Consider the following 21,450-nt stretch of genomic DNA (forward strand, 5'->3'; position numbering starts at 1 on the left):
CGTTGAGGCCTCTTGGGGAGTGAATCATTGGACAGAAGCTTTTCCTCTCTGTCTCTCCTCCTCTCTGTATATGTGCCTTTCCAATAAAAGTAAGTCTTTTAAAAATAAATAAATAAATAAATAAATAAATAAATAAATAAAGGGATCCAGAAATGGCTCATGACTGTTGTGGGCTAAGGAGTGCTTGTTAAGCTGGTTGGTAGCTGAGAAGTTATGGTTGGTAAGTTAGATCATTCTGACTACTGATATTTTCAACTTTTGCTGTTTTTCTTTTAAGCAAAACTCCGTCGTAAGTCGAGGAACATTTGTTTTTGCTTGTTTATTGACTGACTGAATTACTTGACTGAAATCACTGCACATCCCCACCACCATACGCGTATTCATTTCTTAAGCTGTCCCCCTGGGGTAGGTATGTTTTCCAGCTAGCTCTCTCCCCGTGGTTCCCTGATCGACCTCCAGTTGTAAAACTCCACTAACTGTTGGCTGACTCTTCTATTGTCAACAGTCCCTAGATGGAAATCACCACATAAATAAATCACACTGAGTTTTGACTCCTATGAAGGAATAATTTATTTTTTCTTACCCAAGAAGCATTCCCCTGAACTATCTTTTTTTTTTTTTTAAAAAAGCCATATTATTTATTTGAAAGGCAAAGCCACAGACACAGAGGGAAAGATGAGATAGAGTTCTTCCATCTGTTGGTTTGCTGCTAAATGACTGTGTCTCCCGTACAGGTGGCAGCGGCCCATGTACGTGGGTTATTATCTGTTGCTTTCCCAAGGCACAGTACGAAGCTGGGTGAGAAGCGGGGTAATGTGCTGCACCACAAGGCAGCCCCTGTTCTCAGCTGTCTTCCTCTCCGCTTTCTTTCCTTCAAACTAACCAGTTCAGGCCCTACGGTCCCGCCTGGGACATGCATAGCGGATTGCTTCCCTGACTCCCTGTGCATATTATAATCTGCATATGACCAAACTGCTTTGTTAAATGGCATCGTATTTATATTCAGCCTATGCATGCATGGTTTACATCATTTCCAGACTGCTTACAACTAGAATTGCATAGTCTAGCTAATATGATGTGCACGCTTTGGATGCCAGGCCTACACTGTGTTATTTAGGGAATCATGACAACAAAGAAAGTCTACACATTCAGCACAGGCATGGATACATCCCCTGAATATTTCCAGCCCCTGTTTCGCTCCGTAGATGTGGAATTCAAAGAGAAGCAGGGCCAACGCTATTTTGAATGTGTTTGGAACAGGCTATGGCCACCACCCCCAGGATTTTTGTAGTGGAGCCAGTTGGGCTTGAACTTCCTTTGGTTAATTTTTCGAGAGATGTCATTTCCTCTGGGAAGAGATTAGGATGCCGATTTCTCCAGCGCCAGAGGAGGGTGGGAGCCCTGAGATCCTGCTCCGGACTGGGAAGCTGAGAAATTCTGTGCTGTGACTGCAGAGTCTGGAGTTTCTGAGCAGAGCCGGGAGAGGTGTTGCTGTAAAAGCTTACCTGACTCTGGCATTTCCCCCATAGCCTTTTTTGATAAGGATTTTTCTGAACTGACGTGTTTTTTTTTGGCCCCCGGAACCTTTTCCAGGTATGTGTGTTTATTTATTTACTACTTTTTAAATATTTGCTTATTTTTTTGTTGCAAAGTCATATATAGAGAGAGAGAGGAGAGAGAGAGAGAGAAGAAAAATACAAGTGGCAGCAAAGGCAGGAGCTGAGTTGATCTGAAGCCAGGAGCCAGGAGCCTCTTCTGAGTCCCCCACACAGGTGCCGGGTCCCAAGGCTTTGAGCAGTCTTCCACTGCTTTCCCAGGACACAAGCATGGAGCTGGATGGGAAGCAGGGCTGCTGGGATTAGAACCGGCGCTCACATGGGATTCCAGAGCGTGCAAGGTGAAGACTTTAGCTGCTAGGCTACCGTGCTGGGTCCAGCCCCTGCGTTTATTTTCAGATAGTTTTTACCTGGAGTCACCTTTCCAGCTCTGTCTTGGCAGCTAAGCTTTATGTATTATTATTATTATTATTATTATTATTATTATTATTATTATTATTTTGCAAGTGTAAACGTTGGAGAAAAATTAAGTTCTTCTGAAAAAAAAAATCCTAAGAAAACGCTGAAAAGCAGAACAAAGCTTTTGTCTTCGCCCTTGGACACTAAGCCCTTGACTGGCTTGGATCGGCACCACCCAGCCAGTCAACGGTTTGTCAACAGGAAGCTGGGGCGGCAGCCTTCCTGAGAGAGCCAGCGCCCAGCAGGGACTCCGGGGCCGGTGAGTGTGAGTGCGTATGTGTGTGTTTGGAGGGGAGGGGGTCTCTGCACCTGAACCCTGCCTCAGACAAGGGTGAGACTTTGGGAGGGCCAGCCTAGATCACAGTGCACGAGTGGGCAGGGAGGCTCAGCAGATCACCCTCGCCAACTCCCACAGCTGCCTACAAAGTTTCACTTCCTCGACTCCATCTTGCTAGCTCTTCTGGGGCGTCTGGTCCCTGGCAAGCAGGCAGGTCCCGGAGACAGGTCCCCTGACGGGCGCTGTGGGGCGGGCAGCTGGGTAGGGGTGGGCCTGCCGCAAGGTTGTGCAACCCTGAGGATGCCTTACCTATGGTTTGCCCCTTAGGCACCAGGTTGGGCGGAGCGCCCGGGCCCTAGCCCCCGCCCCCAGCCCTGATTCCCAGACGCTGGTGGGCTGTGGGGCTGCGAGGGAGATGAACCAGATCCTCTGCGGGATTAGTTTGGGGTTACCCCGAGCCTTGATCTGCCCCTGGGGTGGACTGTTGGAGCTCTTGCACCAGGGTTCCTTGCAGAAGTGAAAAGGAAAAAAGTTTTCACTGTAGTTGTTGTTAGCTCTAAATTAGCCAGGCAGGCTCTTACCTTTGCCCTGACCTTAGCCAGAGTCCTGTTGTTTTGCGACAGGGTGTTTCCCAGAGAGTTTCCTGTGGACTTTGTCAAGTTATGGGGAAGTTGGGGATATTTGGCAATACGTTTTCAAAGCCTTATTTTAAGGCTGCTCTTGCCACTCCCCTCGTCCCCTCCCCTTTTCCAATCCCCGTTAAAAGGACAAAGAAATGCAATGTGGTTTCAAGATGTTCTTGTCTGCCGGTCTCTGACCCAGGTTTATCTGAGACGCCCGGCACAGGGCATTCGCCCGCTGTTAGTTTTACTCTGTCATTCTCCTGTGTTGCAGTAGAACAAAGGCAGCTGACACTCCAGGCTAATGAACCTGCCAGACGAGGACGCCCTCCCAGGCCTTGCTGACACCTGCACCCTGAGCAGCTGCGCACCGTGGCCTGAGTGGCTTGCGTCGCTGGGGTGCAACCCCGGCTCCCCACCACCCTGGCTCTGGCATGCTTGGTGTGCTTTAGAAAACAGGTCGCAGAGGAGAGCAATGGAACTTTGAGTATTACCCCCTCCTCTGATGGTTCCCCGAGACCATCTTACCAAACAGTTCCGTGGAACAAATTTCTTGGCTCAAGTACAAAATTAAAAAAAAAAAAAAAAAGCCATTAGAAAGGGGATTTTGAATGTTCCTGCCGCATGTTTTGGTTGTACTTGCTTTATTTACACCTTTCGGAGTTATGGGTCCTATGCTCTTTTCTGAGCACGTGTGTGTGCTTTCCGTTTTTGTTTGCAACCGACCTGTGAGCCCTCTTCCCAAAAGCCCTTTCCCAGGTGAATCCACCTGCTGGTTGAAAGTCTGGCAGACCTGGCCTGGAAAGTCACGGGGAACTTTTCTCTTTTTTTAAAAAAACTTTGTCAGAACGCCTCAAGGAACCCGAAAAGGAAGTTAGTTGGCCAGTCTGTGACACGCACTGTCTGGGTGGCCTGTAGATCACAATGAAGCTTCCCTGAGTGCCACCTAAGTCCCCTGACTACACAGGGGAATTTGGACACCGAGAGGCGCACGCGCACGGCCACGTGGGTCTCCTACGCCAGGGCGTGGGAATCGGGGAGTGTCTAGTTTGGCCAGATCTGGGCGCCTCTTCTGGGCAACCGCGTCACCCGGTGGGGCTGCGCGGAGGAGGAGTACGTGGCTTCACAAGCAGGCGGAGGTTTCCGGACCCAGCCTCCCGAGGCAGCAGGTTGCAGCATGCAAAGCCTCTTCCTAGTTTCTGTTCTGGTCAGACCCGTTTCTGGTATGCTGGTTTGCTTCAGCCGTGGTCGCCAGCGTGTGCGGCGAGGGTGGGAGTCGTCCTGCCGCACGAACCGGCCAGAAGAACCGGCGGCCGGCGGCTCCGGTGTGAGTAGCTAGCTGTCCTCTCTCACCACCAGCCCCAGTTCTCCGGGTAGAGCTCGCCCACCCCCCACTCCGCTCCCTGCTTCCCACCCTTTCCCGGAGGTCTGTGCTACCTTCCACTACCTGGGCGGGAAGGATTAGGTCTCCCGCTGTTTGCCCCTCCAGTGGATCCCCCTAGGCACTGCAGGTACTGCGACTCTTGTTTCTTTTTAAATCCCAGGAAGGAACTCCAGGGAGGGATCCCCGGAATGGAAGTCTCGCTATTTCTATTGTAGTGAGCCCCAAAGATTATTTAAACCCATGTTCTTAGCTGGAAGTATAATCCTACCAGCATCAGCTGAGCTTCTCTGCATTGGGTCCGCTCAGTAGCTGTTTGACAGGGCCAGTTTCACGCTGCTTTTTGTGACCGTTTTTATTAGAATTACTTGGACTCAGACTCATGCGAGGGTAAATACAGCGTCCCTCCCATCCAGTTTTTAGTTCATTTCCCTAAAGATAACCAATAGTTTACTGTTTTTTTATTCCCCTCTACATTTGTGCACTCAAATATAGTTTGCTCCCTTCCACAAACTGTGGTTCAGAACCTGTGTGTGTTCTACCAATATGTCTTGTTTGTTCTTTTATATTAAACTTTGTTTCAGATGCAGAGGGAGAGAGAAATTGATGGATGGACTTCTCTTTCATCTCCTAGGTCACTGCTCAAATGCCCCAGAGGGGCTGGCAAGTCAGGCCAGGTCTCCCAGGTAGGTGTCTGGGAACCAGGTGCTTCGGCCATCACCTGCTGCCTCTCCAGTGGGCATTAGCAGGAAGCTGGAATCAGCAGGGCTGGGACTCCAACGCAGGAACCCAGCATAGGATGTGGACATCCCAGTTGGTGGCTGAGCTGACTGCTGCAGAAGGCACTTGCTGCTCCCACCTGTAACTCAGTCCCCCTCTGACATCAATGTTTCTACAGAGAGATTTATTTTTGTAGTAACCACTCACTTTGAGAATGCATGTGTGCAGTGTGTTTCATTCATCTGCTTGTCCGGGGACCCTCTCTGTTTTTTCTGCCTCATCCATTTTTGGCTGAGAGAAGTGTTTCTTTGGCCTCATGCACGTGTGAAATGTGCATTCTTCCTAGGTAAATTGGCTTGTTCTCCCACCTTTAGTCCCTTGTTTTCTATGTTTGTGCTTTTTTCATGGTCTCTGTTTCTGGCCACTTGGTCATTTAACTTTTGGGTCAAAGCAAACAGCTTCTTCATGATTTTCCTTTTATGAGCCATACTGAGTTGTGGTCTTCAGTTATTGAATACCCAGGAAACTCCGCTGATTGAGTACCATATTCATCAGCGGATTCGAGATGGCTTTTTTCTTTGCAGTGAACTCTTCATTGGAGAAACGAATCTGTCACCATTTATCAATATACTTCAGTTTTTCAATGAAATTAAAAAATCCTCTCCTAGCTACTTGGTCCAAGATTTATTTCTTTGTTTATTAAATTGTGTATGTTTGAATGGCAGAGTTACAGAGAGAGAATCTTTAATCTGCCATTTTACTCCCCAACTAGCTGCTCTAGCCAGAGCTGGGTCAGTCAGAGGTCAGCAGCCTAGAATTGCATCTGGGTCTCCCTTGTGGGCGGCAGGTAACCCAAGGACTTGAGCTCTCTTGCATCACTTTCCCAGGCACATTAGCAGAGAACTGAATAGGGAGTGGAGCAGATGGGACTGGAATGTGTGCTTGTATCACAGGTAGGGACTTAATGTGTTGTGCCACAGTGCTGGCCCCTCAGAAGTAGTTTCAAAGCCAACAGTCTTCACCATAAAATAGGCACGAGACAAACCTCTTGCTGGACTAACATCTGGTGAGAGAACCACATTCTCTGTGACAATGACAGACTAAGTTCAGAGCTGAATTAAAAAAAATTCCTGGGTCCGGCTCAGTGGCCTAGTGGCTGGAATCCCACATGGATGCTGGTTCTAATCCCCGCAGCCCAGCTTTCCATCCAACTCCCTGATTGTGGCTTGGGAAAGCAGTGGAGGATGACCCAAAGCCTTGGGACCCTGCACTCCTGTGGGAGACCTGGGAGAAACTCCTGGCTCCTAGCTTCAGATCAGCGCAGCTCTAGCCATTGCAGTCACTTGGGGAGTGAATCATCAGATGGAAGATCTTTCTCTCTGTCTCTCTTCCTCTTTGTATATATGACTTTCCAGTAAAAATAAATAAAAATCTTTTTAAAAAGTTATTAATAAAAATCTTGTGATAGAACATGGAGAATATATATAGCACAAAGCTTTACCCCCTTAACCCAAAGAATGTATGTCAGCTGTTGTTGAGCTAGGCTTGTTATAACCTAGTTGGATATGATTTAACCTCAATGAGAATCAGTGCATCCTTTTAGCACCCTATGTACCTAACATACATAGGCCCCAGGAATCAAGGAACTAGAAGGAGGAACCAGGTAAGGGAGCAGAAATAGGTAGCAGGTAAACAGGTGCCAGGAGTGGCAAGGTAACTGGAGAAAGAAATTGTTTCTTTTCTACTGGTCTGCATTTTCCCATGGCAAATAGGAAGTTGTTTCTAGAATCAGAAAAAAATGCCATTAAAATAATTTTAAAAGCTTTATATTCCCACAGTTATACACATATTGTGATTTTTCAACAAAGCTATCTTGTGAAGGACTTGACCCTTTGGCTATGGTAGGGCCCATTGTATAAACAGAGAAAATGCATTACCAGGTTCCAGTGGTCAATTTAAGTCAGTTTTGTCTTGATACATTTCACGGAATATCTGTTAAATGTGTTTTAGGGCCCGGAGCGATGGTGCAGTGGTTAAGGTCTTCACCTTGCACGCCCGGGATCCCATATGGGCACCGGTTCTAATCCTGGCAGCCCCGCTTCCCATCCAACTCCCTGCCTGTGGCCAGGGAAAGCAGTCGAGGACGGCCCAAATCTTTGGGACTCTGCACCCACGTGGGAGACCCAGAAGAGGCTCCTGGCTTCGGATCGGCATAGCATTGGCCATTGTGCTCACTTGGGGAGTGAATGATTGGATGGAAGATCTTCCTCTCTGTCTCTCCTCTCTGTATATCTGCCTTTCCAATAAATAAATAAATAAATGTGTTTTTTAAACGTGGCTTAACTGATATTTACTTTAGATAGATAGGATGTTTCTTGAGCCACATGATCGGAATCCTTTTTTTTTTTTTGAAAGATTTATTTATTTTTATTGGAAAGGCAGATATACAGAAAGGAGGAGAGACAGGGAGGAAGACTGCAATGGCTGGAACTGCGCTGCCCTGATCTGAAGCCAGGAGCCGGGAGCTTCTTCTGAGTTTCCATGCAGTTGCATAGTCCCAAGGTTTTGGGCTATCCTTGACTGCTTTCCCAGGCCACAAGCAGGGAGCTGGATGGGAAGTGGGGCTGCGGGGATTAGAACCAGCATCCAAATGGGATGTAAGTGCATGTAAGGTGAGGTCCTTTAGTGGCTAGGCCACCACTCAGGCTTGATCAGAATATTGTGATGAAGAAATGTTCCTGTTCCTATCACTGTCACCTGAGGGTATGTAGCCGAAGATGATACCGCATGATTTAAATACCTAGAAAAAATGTGAGTGAGCCAAGCTTGAAACTAAGATCTGGTCCTTGAGTTCCAGCTTTGCTGATGCACGGCGATTTAAACTATTGCTTGAACTGGGGCAGCTTGACCTGCTGCTGTTTTTCTTGCCATGGAAATTTAAAACTTGGTAAATTGATGAGCTCTGCAGATATCTCATGTTTGCCTATGATTTTACCTTGTTGAAGAGTGCTCACAGCAGCAGTTCATGGAAGATAAACTGTTTATCAAAATTAGGTGCTGTGGTGTTGCTGGTAAAGCTGCTGCATGTGGTGCCTGTACCCTCTGTGGGCGGGAACTGGGTTGAGTCCTGGCCTGTATCCTATGGGTGGATGCTGAGTTGAGTCCTGGCCTGTATCATCTGTGGGTGGGTACTGGGTTGAGTCCTGGCCTGTATCATCTGTGGGTGGGAACTGGGTTGAGTCCTGGCCTGTATCCTATGGGTGGGGACGGGTTGAGTCCTGGCCTGTACCCTCTGTGGGTGGGAACTGGGTTGAGTCCTGGCCTGTATCCTCTGTGGGTGGGAACTGGGTTGAGTCCTGGCCTATATCCTATGGGTGGGTACGGGTTGAGTCCTGGCCTGTATCCTCTGTGGGTAAGTACTGGGTTGAGTCCTGGCCTGTATCCTCTGTGGGTAGGTACTGGGTTGAGTCCTGGCTGCTGTACTTCCAATTCAGTTTCCTGGGGAAGCAGCAGAAGGTGGTCCAAGTGCCCTGCACTCACGTGATAGGAGCTCCTGGCTCCTAGCCCCACTGTGGCCATCTGGGGAGTGAAGCTGTACATGCAAGATCTTTCTTTCTTTCTGTCCCTTTCCACTTCTTTGTCTCTCTCTAACATTGTCTTTTAAATGAATAAAACAAATCTTTAATTAATAAATTAATTTGCAGTTATTTTATTTTGATGATCTTTATATAGTTGATTAGGGCACAAAGGGTCAAGGCTACAGGAAAGTGGGTAAGACCATTGTTTCCACATTCTCTATTTATTTGCTTATGTATGTATGTATTTGGGGTAAGGGGAGAAATAAAAGAAGCCCCACCCAGCCTCCCACCCCTCCCAGGTCCCCAGTGTGGAGCATGCTCGGTGGGTCCTGCTCAAGTGGTTTTGATCTTTAACACTTCTGAATTGCTGCCAATCTCGCCATTCCAAGCTTGATGAAATCTTCCCAGAATCCCCTGGCTGACATGGAATAAAACAAATCTTTTTTAAAAATTCATAAAAATGTGTTACTTGGGAAGCCAAATATTCTTAATGCATATTTTTAGCTAAAACATATTTTACAAAATATGTTTTATGCTAAAACATTTTATTAATCATAGCATTGGAAACTGGGTTGTATTTATGCTTTGGCCTCAGTTATTATTGCCTAGAGTCTTCTATATGATGCTGAGTTTGTATCTGAATCATTATAGAAATGAAAACCCATATTAGATTCTCTTATTTTCTAACTTCATTTTAAATATTTTAGAGGACTAGAATGGCATATCATGCAATTTTAGGTTTAGGATGAAGGAGGATGGAAGAGGAAAGAGACATTTACTATACATTATATTAGCTGATCCAATTGCTGCACATTCAGCCAGTATCTACAGGTTGACATACAAATTGAGGTGAAAGATAGGTCTGTATTGTTCATAGTGAACACAAATAAATTAAAAAATATATTTGGGCCCAGGATCCCACATGGATGCTGATTCTAACCCTGGTAGGCCCTGCTTCCCATCCAGCTCCCTGCTTGTGGCCTGGGAAAGCAGTCGAGGACGGCCCAAAGCCTTGAGACACTGCTCCCACATGGGAGACCTGGAAGAGGCTGCTGGCTCCTGGCTTCAGATTGGTTCAGTTCTAACCATTGTGGCCACTTGGGGAGTGAATCATCAGATGGAAGATCTTTCTCTCTGTCTTTCCTCCTCTTTGAATATCTGACTTTCCAATTAAAAAATAAATAAACCTTAAAAAATTAAAAAATAGATTTACTTACTTTTTGAAAGGTAGCGTCACAGACAGAAAGTGAGAGAGAGCGAGGGAGCAAAGTGCTGGCTTTCTCCCCCAGTACCTTAATGGTCAACGCCGTGCCAGACTGAAACCAGGAGCCTGGAAGCCCATCTGGGTCTCCCATGTCACTTAGGCCATCCCCCTACTGCCTTCCCTGGCTCATAAGCAGGGAGCTGGATCAAAACTGGAGCAGCTGAGACTTAAACTAGTTCCCTTATGGGATACCAACATCACAGGTGGCAGCTTAACCCACCACACCCCAACTTCGCTGCCTGAAAGACTTTCTAAAGTACTTCCGTATTGATATCTCTCTGGGCCTTCCCAGGTCCGGTAATAGTTCAGGTTTGTGCATACTTTCTGCAGCTTGTAAGACAGGCTTTTCTCCGCTGCTGTCCCAGTTGGTGGTTTGCAAGAAAGTCACATTTGTTTTCCTGCTGTGGCTCAGTGGAGGTGACTGCTCCTGGTGGAGAGCAATACTAAGAATGGAATGTTCAGTATGTGTTTGGCGGCTGAAGTGGAGATTACAGGGAACACCAAGTGCCAGAGGCTTTTGAGGCAACATTGACTTTTTGTGAGGAAAGCTGAGAAACCTGGCTGACATAAACCATGTTTTGTTGTGGTCTTAGGCAGCTAGTTCAGGGTCACAAGCTTGGAAGCCACGCCTCTCTCACCCACATAATCCTTTCTGCCCACCTGTGACGCTCACCTGTCATCACCTGGTCCTGAGGGGGCAGTATTGTGTTGTTGCATAACCCTCACAAGCCCCTTAAAGGCACATGATAGGGGCTCGCTGTCTTGGTCACGTGCTTAGGTCGCTCTTACTCTCTGGCTTCCAGCAGACAGATTCTGGGTGTTACCAGAAAAGCTTGGTAGGTTCTTTCCTCAGCTTAATACCAGAATAAGGAGCCAGGACCAGGTTACAGACAGAACAGTTTTAGTTGCAAAGTGACCAGGTGAACTTGGAAAGAAGAGGGAAGGGAGGCACCTCCCAAGAGAGAGCTGGAAGGTGGGTTGCCTCTTGAAAGGAGAGAGGGAGCGACACCCAAGGCTTACGGGAGGGTCTTGGGATTTTAAGCATTCCCTGACATGTCCTTATTGGTCAGAAACCTTCAGGTAAAACATTCCTCATTGGTGGTCTCTTAACCAACTAAGAAATGGGTGGGCAATGCTTGTGCCACCCACTTGAATGTGTGGCCAAGATTCCAGCAGGTTTGGAGGTCCCAAGAGGGCAGGTAATCCCTGAACATGGACCTTGTGAGTCTGTATTCCTCACCCTCTCTTCACTGCTTGGGTGAGTCAGTGAAGATGCTAATGCTAAGATGCTTTGTATTTCTAACTTGTGTATTTTCAAGAGTTCCAGGAGAGATGAGGGCTAGCAGTAATAGAATGTGGACAGAGAAGCCAGGAAAAGGTGGGTGTTTGCAGCTTTGTACTGTGTCCACGTTGTTTGCTGCATGTCTCTTAGATAACTTATTGCTGCGGAAGCTGGAACTTAGGTTTTCAGTTTAATGGAATGCACTTCACGGCAATGACCGTTTATTCCTCTCAGGGTTTTGATTCAGGCTAGATTGCCACATGGACTTGTCATTTGCTCATTTCTAGTGTGTCCTGTTATCACCAAGCTTGGTTAATAAAAGACTCATTAATACATTCTAGACAAGTCTGGTATGATCTCTCTTGTATGCTACAACAGTTTCACTGTTACTTGTTAGGGTTGGGGCAGGGTGTTGGGAGGTGTGTTTGGTACTTTCCAAGAGGTTTGTATGCAATACAGTGGCAGAACATGGTGGTTCCTGCTCAGTCAGTGTGGGAGATGTCCACCTGCAATGAAAGCCCAGAAGGCCTTTGCCGGGCAGGTGAAGGGCAGAGGATAACTCAGGCAAGGTGCAGAGATCTGGTCAAGGACTTCTTGTTGAGGTTTGCTTGAGGTTCAGTGTGTGGAGTGGGTGTTATTGAGGAAGGGGTCCTGGGCCAAAGTGAGTGCAAAGAAGGTGGAACCTATCATGGGAGATGAGGAGTGAAGAGAGGCCCAAGGAGCGGGCCTGGAACTCCATTTTGGACTCCCACATGAATGGCAGTGACCTAAGTGCTTGAGCTATCTTTTGCCCCATTCCCAGGCACGTTAGCAGGGATCTGGATTGGAGGTGGAGCAGTAGGGACTGGTACTGGTGCTCTGGTGCAGGATGCCAGGAGTGCAAGCTGTCACTTAACCCCCTGTGCCATAAACAACACCCATCCCTCTGGCTCACACTGTTTTGTTTTGTTTTTTTTTGTTTTTTTTTTTTTTTTGCTATAGCATCCACTGCTAGCAGGAACATTTTGGACTTGTTTCATAAATCTGTCTGCAAGTTTTTCTTAGAAACAAAATTTTTATGTCATGGAATAATGTATGTTTTCAACTTTACTAGCTATTGCTAAACTCTTCCTTAAATAGATTTGTGTGAATTTCTTCTTGAAATATCCTAATCATCTTTTGTTACCTTAATTCTGTATACTTTATTGATTTTAGTGCTATTGTGAATAGTATTGTTTTGAAATATACATTTCTTGCCTCCATATTGATAATATATAGAAATATAGCTGACTTATTTCTTGATCATGTATGTCAAACTTCAACTTTTTATCATTTGTTTGTCAATACACTCTTGAGTGTGCTCTGTGCAAAATCTTGTCTGTCAATATACTTTGTTTTCTAGTGTAGGAAAATCCCTTTTTTGTATTTTATTTAATTTTAAATTATTTTTTAACAGATTCAATGTGATTTATAGATCAAATTCTAAGAACATATTTCCTCTCTCCCTCCCACCCTTCCTCCTTTTTCTACCCTCTTCTTGCCTTTTTTTTTTCTTTTCAGATTTCATGTTCTAAATGTATGTTACAATAAAAAGGCATAGTATTTCACCAAATAAGAAGCTTACCAAGTCAAAAATAAAAGATCTTATTTTAGTGGGAATACAGACAATGGCTATAAACAATAATGGAAAAATGACTCATAAGTGAAATTTAAAGTGATTACCTTAAAGATCAGTAACATTCTTAACCATTGATTTGACAAAGGCATAAAACAAAATTTTACAAAACTGTACTTGCAGCTACACAGACATTTCTTTTTTCTTTGCTTTTAAAGTCTTAGCTCCTGTGTATTTGGGAGAATACGGTTTTGGTTTCAGCACTTGATCTCTACTTGGTTTTCTTTGCTTTCTGTGCTGACTCTATCTGTCCATACATTGTAGAAGAGGAAAGACAAGCACCTGTATCTTTGCTTCATGTTTTATTTTTTAAGTGAATGATTCTAACATGTTACTGGTAAATACAGTATTTGCTTTGAGTTTTTCTTTTTTTTTGTTATTTTTTAAAGATTTATTTATTTTTATTGGAAAGGCATATATACAGAGAGGAGGAGAGACAGAGAGGGAAATCTTCCATCCAATCATTTACTCCCCAACTGACTGCAATGACTGGCGCTGCGCCGATCCGAAGCCAGGGTCCAGGAACTTCTTCTGGGTCTCCCACATAGGTGCAAGGTCCCAAGACTTTGGCAGTCCTTGACTACTTTCCCAGGCCACAAGCAGGGAGCTAGATGGGAAGTGGAGCTGCCGGGATTAGAACTGGCATCCATATGGGACCCCAGCACTTCCAATGAGAGGACTTTAGCCGCTAGGCCACTGTGCCAAGCCCAAGTTTTTCTTTTCTTTTTCTTTTTTTTTTTTAAAGATCTATTTATTTTTATTGGAAAGGTCGATGTACAGAGAGGAGGAGAGACAGGGAGGGAGATCTTCTATTTAATGATTCACTCCCCAAGTGACCGCAATGGCCAGTGCTGCGCCAATCCGAAGCCAGGATCCAGGAACTTCTTCCAGGTCTCCCATGTGGGTGCAGGGTCCCAAAGCTTTGGACCTTCCTTGACTGCTTTCCCAGGCCACAGGCAGGGAGCTGGATGGGAAGTGGAGCTGCCGGGATTAGAACCAGAGCCCATATGGGATCCTGGTGCATTCAAGGCAAGGACTTTAACCACTGTGCTACCGTGCTGGGCCCTGAGTTTTTTCCTTTTTATAGTTTTCTTTTTTACAATCAGTTAGGCCATTTGTAAATTGCTGTCTGGTAAATTAAGTCTTTTGCTTTTAATCTACACATGTTGGGTTTTTTTTTTTTTTGCAGAAACTCACAAGTCTTGTTATTTGGAATCTCTTTTTCAGGAATGTAGTGTAGCTCTCTGTTTCTCTAGGTCCTTAGCAATAACTTTTCAGTAATTTGAGGGTTGTTTGTTTGTTTTCACCATTAAAGTCTACAGCATCTTTTGCTAGGGTCATTCTTGTTTGTTGTATCTATAGATGCTGTTATATACAATCAATCTTAACTGTCACTGTGACTTTAACCTTTCCCTGCCTCCCTCCCTCGCTCCTCCCTTCCTTTTTTGCTCCCTCCCTTCCTTCCTGCATCCTCTACTATCTTGCTCACTTTCCTACCTCTCAGCTGTGTATTTGGGCAAATGCTCTGTAGGTTTTACTCAGCATCTCTGTCTATCTGCACCAGTTTTTCAGATCATCCAGACAAGCTGTCTCAACCTCAGCTCTGTGGACACTGTTGGCTGCATAATTCTTGGCGGTCAGGGATGTGTGTGGTGGGATGTTCAGCAGCAGTTCTGGTCACTCTGCACTGGGTGCCAACACCTAGGCATGAGAGCCAACAACACTCCCGGACATTGTCACTTGGTCCCAGAGCAGTAAAAATCTCCCTTGGGTGAAAACCTTTGATCTGGCCTGTCACAGCACAGAACTTTCCCTTATTTCCTTGGACTAATTATAAGTTTTTTTTTTTATTTGAGCAATCTTTGTTTTGTTTATTTGAAATGCGGAATTACACAGAGTGAGGGAGAGACAGAAAGACGTACCATCTGCTGATTCCCTCCTCAAACAGCTGTAACAACTAAGGCTGGGCTAGGCTGAAGTCGGGAGCCAGGAGCTTCATCTGTGTCTCCTACTTGGATGCAGAGAGCCAAGCACTTGGACCATCCTCCACTGCCTTCTTAGGTGCATCAGGGAGCTGCGTGGGGACTGAAGCAGCTGGGACTTGAGCCAGCACCTGTATGGGTTGTGGGCTTCTCAGGCTGTGGCTTTACCCACTACACCACAACGCTGACCAAGATACTATTATAAGTTTATTTCAGATGTAGATTCCTCGACGTGAATACTGTTTGCTTTGTCTACTGTCATGGTGATCTCTGTTTCTGTGCGTAGTCATTTTTAAGCATGAGCCTACCTCCAGTGAAGTTCTTCGCTCGATGACTCTTGGCTCCTGGGTCTTGATGGGAGTTTTATGGGAGTGGTTTTGGGTTTGCCCTTGAAGATCTTATGAACTTTCCTAATATCAGAGTGGTGTTTATGTTAATTTCGAAGCAGTGGTTGTTTGAATCCTAGTCTGAATGCTGTCTTTGCATGACTTCCTTTTTCAAATGCCAGCCCCCTCTAGCCACAAATAACTGCCCTGACCACCCCCAGCATACTCACAGTATTTTGCTGCACTTGCTATAGTTTTTTTTTTTTCTCCTAGTGTGGCAGATGCTGCCACTGAGTAATTAATTTGGATTTGGCTGCCAAGTAATACCAGAGAAGAAGACAGCTGGGCACAGTGCTCCTGCAGAGTGTGCGTGACTGGCAGAGAGCAGTTGTGGGTATAATGGTTGGAAGAAATGAACTGAGCAGAAAATGTTTTTGTAAAGCGATTCCTGACTTGTGTTAACTCTTGAAGGCTTTGCTGTAACATTAACAAACTAGAAGATGACATTAGAAACAGAGAATTGAACAGATGTTCATTTCTAATAGCTCTGTTTGATTCTCTTTCAGATGTATATGTATCTGATATATAAAAAATATAGAGAAGTATAAATATCTATATGTACATATAGATAATAAAAATATATTTTGTAGGGCTGATTGATGACCATAATTGTGAACAATATTGCAAATTGATCTTTGGTGAGTTGTGGAGGAAAGGGACTTGATTTCCTTTTTGTCAAAACTGGCAGTCTAAAGTCCTGTTTACCTGTGAGTGGAGTTCAGATTTTAGCTTTCCAAAACACATAAAAGTAGCATTTAGCTTTCAGAGGTTTTTGTGTGTGTGTGTTTGTTTTTAAGAGTACTGGTCTTCCTCCTGTCACTGAGCTATCATGTTAGCAAATTTCAGTCCTTCGGTTATTTACAGACTGCCATATGTAAATCCAGTTTGAATGGCTGGTGGAGGAATTGACAGCCACAGCAAAAGCACATGGATATTTAGATACAAATAATAAGTTAAATAAATTTGCATAGAAATGCAAAGCAACCACTAGCAACTTAGAGTTGGGTTGTTTTTCCAATCATTTCCTACTAAGATTAGGGTTTTTTTTTTTTAGATTAATTTATTTTTATTGGAAAGTCAGATATACAGAGAGGAGGAGAGACAGAGAGGAAGAACTTCCATCCGATGATTCACTCCCCAAGTGACCACAACGGCTGGTGCTGCGCTGATCCGAAGCCAGGAGCCAGGAATCTCCTCCAGGTCTCCCGTGTGGGTGCAGGCTCCCAAGGCTTTGGACTGTCCTCGACTGCTTTCCCAGGCCACAAGCAGGGAGCTGGATGGGAAGTGGAGCTGCCAGGATTAGAACCAGTGCCCATAATGGGATCCCGGGGCGTTCAAGGCGAGGACTTTAGCCTAGCCGCTAGGCCATGGTGCTGGACCCAAGATTAGGTTTTAATTTAGGTTGCTCACCACAACCTTAAAGAGCTTATTAACATACGTTGTAGCTAAGAGATGCTACTACTTGTGAGTTGAATTTGAAAAGAAAGTGTGTTGAGTTCCAATGAAGTCCAGAAAACCCCAGAGGATCTGAGTTCCCCTTCCTACTGGGGAGGCCCTATTCCAGAAGTGAGATCCTACCCATCAGACACCCTCAGGAGGCAGGTGCAGAGCGCTGAGACCCAGTGGGGCCCGGTGAAGAAGTCTGATCAGAATTTGACAAGACCAGTGTGCAAGCTGTGATGACAGGGCCTTGGTGCTTTGGTGGGACAGAAACTCCTGTTTTCAGGAGAGAAGCTGGATAAAAGGGGTGAGCCCGGACAGAAGTCTCATTTTCCCACTGTGGATGATGTCCTGCAAAGAAGCCCCCATGGGGGCCCGGCGGCGTGGCCTAGCAGCTTAAGTCTTCGCCTTGAACATGCTGGGATCCCATCTGGGCGCCGGTTCTAATCCCGGCAGCTCCACTTCCCATCCAGCTCCCTGCTTCTGACCTGGGAAATCAGTTGAGGATGGCCCAAAGCTTTGGGATCCTGCACCTGTGTGGGAGACCTGGAGGAAGTTCCTGGCTCCTGGCTTCGGATCAGCACAGCACCAGCCGTTGTGGTCACTTGGGGAGTGAATCATCAGACAGTAGATCTTCCTCTCTATCTCTTCTCCTCTCTGTATATCTGACTTTATAATAAAAAAAAAATAAATCTTAAGAAAAGAAAACCAAAGAAGCTCCCTTGGGCGCATTGTAGAAGGTGGAACTAACCTCGTGCTTCTCTGTTCTTGTCAGCTGCTTAGTCACTTGGCTTTTTTCCCTTCCTCCCACTGAGGACATGCTGGTGATGCAGTTGTGAGCTGATGCTTTGTGATTTCCCCTGCTCTGCTTGGGGAAGTTACTCTGTTATATTTTAATTAAGCATGTGGGATTTTTGGGAGGTGATTTTGTCTTTGGTTTCATTTCTTTAAAATGTAGGTCTTCTGTGCATATCTGGTCTATTGGAGTAGAGTTGGGTTTTGGTTTTGTTGACTGAGGATCTGGAGACTTGACAGGGTGAATGTCCTCCACGAGATTATGAGACCAGGGACAAAGGAACTGCCCAGACTTTAACGCTTATCCATCAGTTACCTGGGTGAGAGGGTTTAAAAAAGTTCCCTTGTAACCACAGAACACTACAGCAAAGTTTTTGAGACATGAAGAGGATCCTCAGCAATGAAAACTACAACCTTTTGGCTTCCTGCTGATGACATAAGGGCTTGGATCTTGTGGCTCTTTGCGATGACCCTGCACGAGATGTCTGCCCAAGTCATCCATCAAGTTGAAGAGGCACTGGATGAAGAGGAGAAGGAGACACTGCTTTTCTTGTGCCGGGATGTGACCGCTGATGTGGTTGCACCCAATGTCAGGGACCTTCTAGATGTTTTAAGCAAGCAAGGCAAGCTGTCTGTCGGGGACTTGGCAGAGTTGCTGTACAGAGTGAAGCGCTTTGACCTGCTCCAGCAGATCTTGAAGATGGACAAAGCAGCTGTGGAGGCGCACCTGTTCAGGCACCCTCACCTTGTGTCAGACTACAGGTAATTCCTCAGCTCCTCCCAAAGCTGAGCTTGGGGCAGGAGGGGCTCTGGACATCACTGAATGATAACAATGAGGATGGTAAGAGAGGTCACACTGCGTTCTCTTGACCTGCTATAGGATGGCACTGCATCCCCTTGAATTCTGTGACCTCTTAAAATGAGCTTGTTTAAAGGAATAGGGTAGAAGATCACAGCAAAAGTGGAAGGCACAGATGCGTTGGCCTGAGGGGTAAGAGTGGAAAGATATGAAGATAGACCAGAAGAATTTAGAGATGATAATGTTACTGGCTTCTGACACAGTGTTCTGCAGAGGAGTTTGCTAACTTGTTATGACGTTTTGGCAATTTCCAGTCACCAAAACAGGAAATACCAGTCTGACAGTAAGCTTCCTAGTATTTTTCAGAACTTTGTGATCCCTTTTAAGTCCTTGTCAGTGTGTCCTGGCTGCTAGGTTTAGCAGGGTGGGATCCCATCCTGTGCCACCAGGGAAGACCAAATTAAAAATCTCAGTGAAGCACCTGTGAGCTTCCTCAGCTCAAAAAGGAAGCAGACACCGGGATCCCCTATAGTTCAGACAGCTTTTGAGGTGTTCCCTTTTTCTGAGTACAGGATTCTGTCTTGAAGATTCAGGTGGACCTAGAAGCCACTAGAAAAGCCAAGGTTTTGGGAGAAAGAAAAGAGAACTTGTAAGCTTGGATTGATAAATCTTTTTTTCTGCAGACCTCAGCCTTCTTCTCTTGCACTGATCATCTGTGCTTGAAGATGATTATGTCATTAAGAGCTGTATTACAGATAGCTGTAAGCAGGATGGGCTTGTTGGTGTGTAATACCTATCAGTGATGGGCCATGCAAACAGAAGCAGGCCCTAACCTTGGCCAGGGCTTTACTTACAAAGGCTATACCCAACTTTGCAAGTTGTTTTGAGCTTTAACTGTGATGGTTTCTTTGTGAAATGTTAAAAAAAAAAAGATAAAAAACAAAAAACTGAGATACTCAACAGATGCAAGTGTTTGCTATGCTAATTTTTCTTTTTAATTAATTATTTTAAAATTATTATGATCATTTTATGATACAGTTCCATAGGCCTTGGAATTTCCCCTGCCCTCACCTGAAGTCCCCTAACCCCAACTGAGTTCCCCTATATTATTACTATAGTATAGTTCTTCATAAACAGTCATATGTCCATCATAGCAGATATGGACAATAGCAGAGTCCAGCATCCCATTGTCAAGATGTAGTTAACTGTTTCATTGGTAGTCCATCTTTTTATCAATCTTGCACCTGTTCAGTTTTCATCACAGATCAGTAATTGTCCAGCATTTGGGGAGGCACTGGCAGGATGATAGTAAAGAAGGAGGGTCCTCTCTCGATTTCCTCTTTCCTCTTGTGATGAGCCAAGATCATTCTATAGGCCCTCTGGATGGAGGCCAGGCTAGATTCGCCTGTTCATCAGGGCTCTCAAGTGTTTTGGCATGTGCCAGGTGTTTGGGTCAGCTGTAGGGCAAATAGAGGAGTAATCATCCATCCTCAAGATTCTGCGAGTCTAAGGCCAGAATCATCATGACCCGGATGCCTCACTCCCTGTGTTCCAAAGTGTCTCTTTGCTTTAGAGTTTTGCAGCTCAAGGTTTGGTCCCTGGAGCCCACATCACCTGCGAGCTCATTAAAACCAGAAAACAAGGCTACTCTGAATTCTATTTCTGTCTTTCATGTTAGTCATTTGGGTTCTCAGCTCATTTCTCTGTAACCTTTGGGGAAACTGGGGATGTTCAGAGAAGTTTCCATTCTCGGAGGTGTTTTTAGAGTTGTTAATTAGAAACTGAGGTGTCATTTCCTGTTCGACATGGAGGAAAGAATGAACTTTCTTTTTAAGTCTCCTTAAGATGTCTTTCTGGGGGTGATCTAGGCTTTCTGCTTAGGGGGGTGGGGCACTAGTGCATTAGAAGGGCAAAGAACTAATCTCTCTTCATTAGTTTTTAGCTTGGAGGAGGCATGGGCTGTTGGAGTTCTCAGGAAGACTGCTGTCTGAATTTACCCAAGAAACTTCTCTGTTTTATAGGGTACTAATGACAGAGATTGATGAAGATCTGATAAAATCTGATGTGTCTTCATTGGTCTTCCTTATGAGAGATTACATAGGCCGAGGCAAGATAACCAAGGATAAGGTGAGTTTTCTTATTCTTGGTTTGTGTTCCCAAGAGTGCAGCAGAAGTTGGGGCTGCTCCTATGGTAACCAGAGGGAAGCAGGCCATGAGAGACACCTGAGGCAGTTTTTCTACATAACACTGATGGCAAGACAGTTGGTTTGGACCTGGCACAATGACTCAGTTGGCTAATCATCCCCATGCAAGCACTGGGATCCCCATATGGGCACCGGGTTTGTGTCCTGGCTGTTCTGCTTCCCCTACTAATGGAAAAGAGCAGGCGTGGTTCAAGTCCTTGGAACTCTGCACCCATGTAGGAGACTCAGAAGAAGCTCCTGGTTCCTGGCTGAGCATTGGTTCAACTCCAGCCATTTTGACTATTTGGGGAATGAACCAGTGGATGAAAGAGATTTCTCTCTGTCTCTCCTTCTCTGGAAATCTGCCTTTCCAATAAATATAAAAAATAAAAAAGGAAAATTGTTTATGAATTGAGAAGAGGGTGGGTGGTAAGATCTTCCCAAATGGCCTTGCGTGTTTCCGTCATTCCTGGATTTTATCAGAATGCCCGAGTTCAATCCTTGGCCCTTGCTTCTGCCTTTAGCTACTTGCTGATGTACACCCTGGGAGACAATGGTGTGGCTGACGTGACTGAGTCCCTGCCACCATGTGGGAGACTTGGATTGAATTGCTGGCTCCTGTCTTTAACCTTTTACCTGGCTCAGCCCTGGCTGTTGTGGGGGAATGTGCCAGCTGACAGGACATCTCTTTTTCAAGGTGCTTGCCTCTCAAATAGATTAAATTTTTAAAACTTTATTTTGAAAGAAATTCCAATTGGACTTGCCTTCTGTTGCTGATGTAAGGACAGGTCAAAAAAGGCTTGGGTCTCTAGTATATGACAATAGGTCCACAGGATGACTGAGCCCTGATGTCATATCCCAAGGGCTCTGTGTGTTCTTCCTTAAGGATTTCCTTAGGTTCCTTCTAATCTGGATGTCATAGGCAAAAGAGGAAAGAAAATGAACAATGGAACTCCTTTTATGGTTTTCCCTAATTTCTTTCCCAATCATTTCATTTACATATATTTAGTCATGATTATTATTTCTTTTTTAATTGTTTCTGATTTTTTAAGTTATTTTTGTTGATGTTTACAT

At 45.3% G+C, this 21,450-nt stretch overlaps 1 protein-coding gene across 3 annotated transcripts; it reads left to right on the forward strand.

The window, feature by feature from the left end:
* Positions 1–2,193: 2,193 nt before the first annotated feature.
* On the forward strand, positions 2,194–20,530 carry CFLAR (CASP8 and FADD like apoptosis regulator). Of its 3 annotated transcripts, XM_040971979.1 has the most exons (4): positions 2,288–4,239; positions 4,928–5,359; positions 17,751–18,156; positions 20,215–20,530. In XM_040971979.1, the coding sequence occupies exons 3-4, from the start codon at positions 17,795–17,797 to the stop codon at positions 20,489–20,491; spliced, it is 639 nt and encodes a 212-aa protein (XP_040827913.1). In that variant the 5' UTR covers positions 2,288–4,239; positions 4,928–5,359; positions 17,751–17,794; the 3' UTR covers positions 20,492–20,530. The 3 variants fall into 3 exon arrangements, with proteins under 3 accessions (XP_040827914.1, XP_040827913.1, XP_040827912.1); XM_040971980.1 differs by lacking the exons at positions 2,288–4,239; positions 4,928–5,359 and adding an exon at positions 2,194–2,274; XM_040971978.1 differs by lacking the exon at positions 2,288–4,239 and having other exon boundaries at positions 4,736–4,979.
* The last annotated feature ends 920 nt before the right edge of the window (positions 20,531–21,450 follow it).

This window comes from Ochotona curzoniae, unplaced genomic scaffold, assembly GCF_017591425.1.
Source record: "Ochotona curzoniae isolate NIBS_2020 unplaced genomic scaffold, NIBS_Ocur_1.0 contig_2210, whole genome shotgun sequence".
NCBI classification, from domain to species: Eukaryota; Metazoa; Chordata; class Mammalia; order Lagomorpha; family Ochotonidae; genus Ochotona; species Ochotona curzoniae.

What these genes read in the sequence shown, in the direction of transcription:
- CFLAR (XM_040971980.1), top strand. Translation starts at nt 17,795, where the DNA reads ATGAAAACTACAACCTTTTGGCTTCCTGCTGATGACATAAGGGCTTGG. An exon ending in CACCTTGTGTCAGACTACAG is followed by an intron (nt 18,157 to 20,214) that starts GTAATTCCTCAG and finishes TCTGTTTTATAG; the next exon opens with GGTACTAATGACAGAGATTG.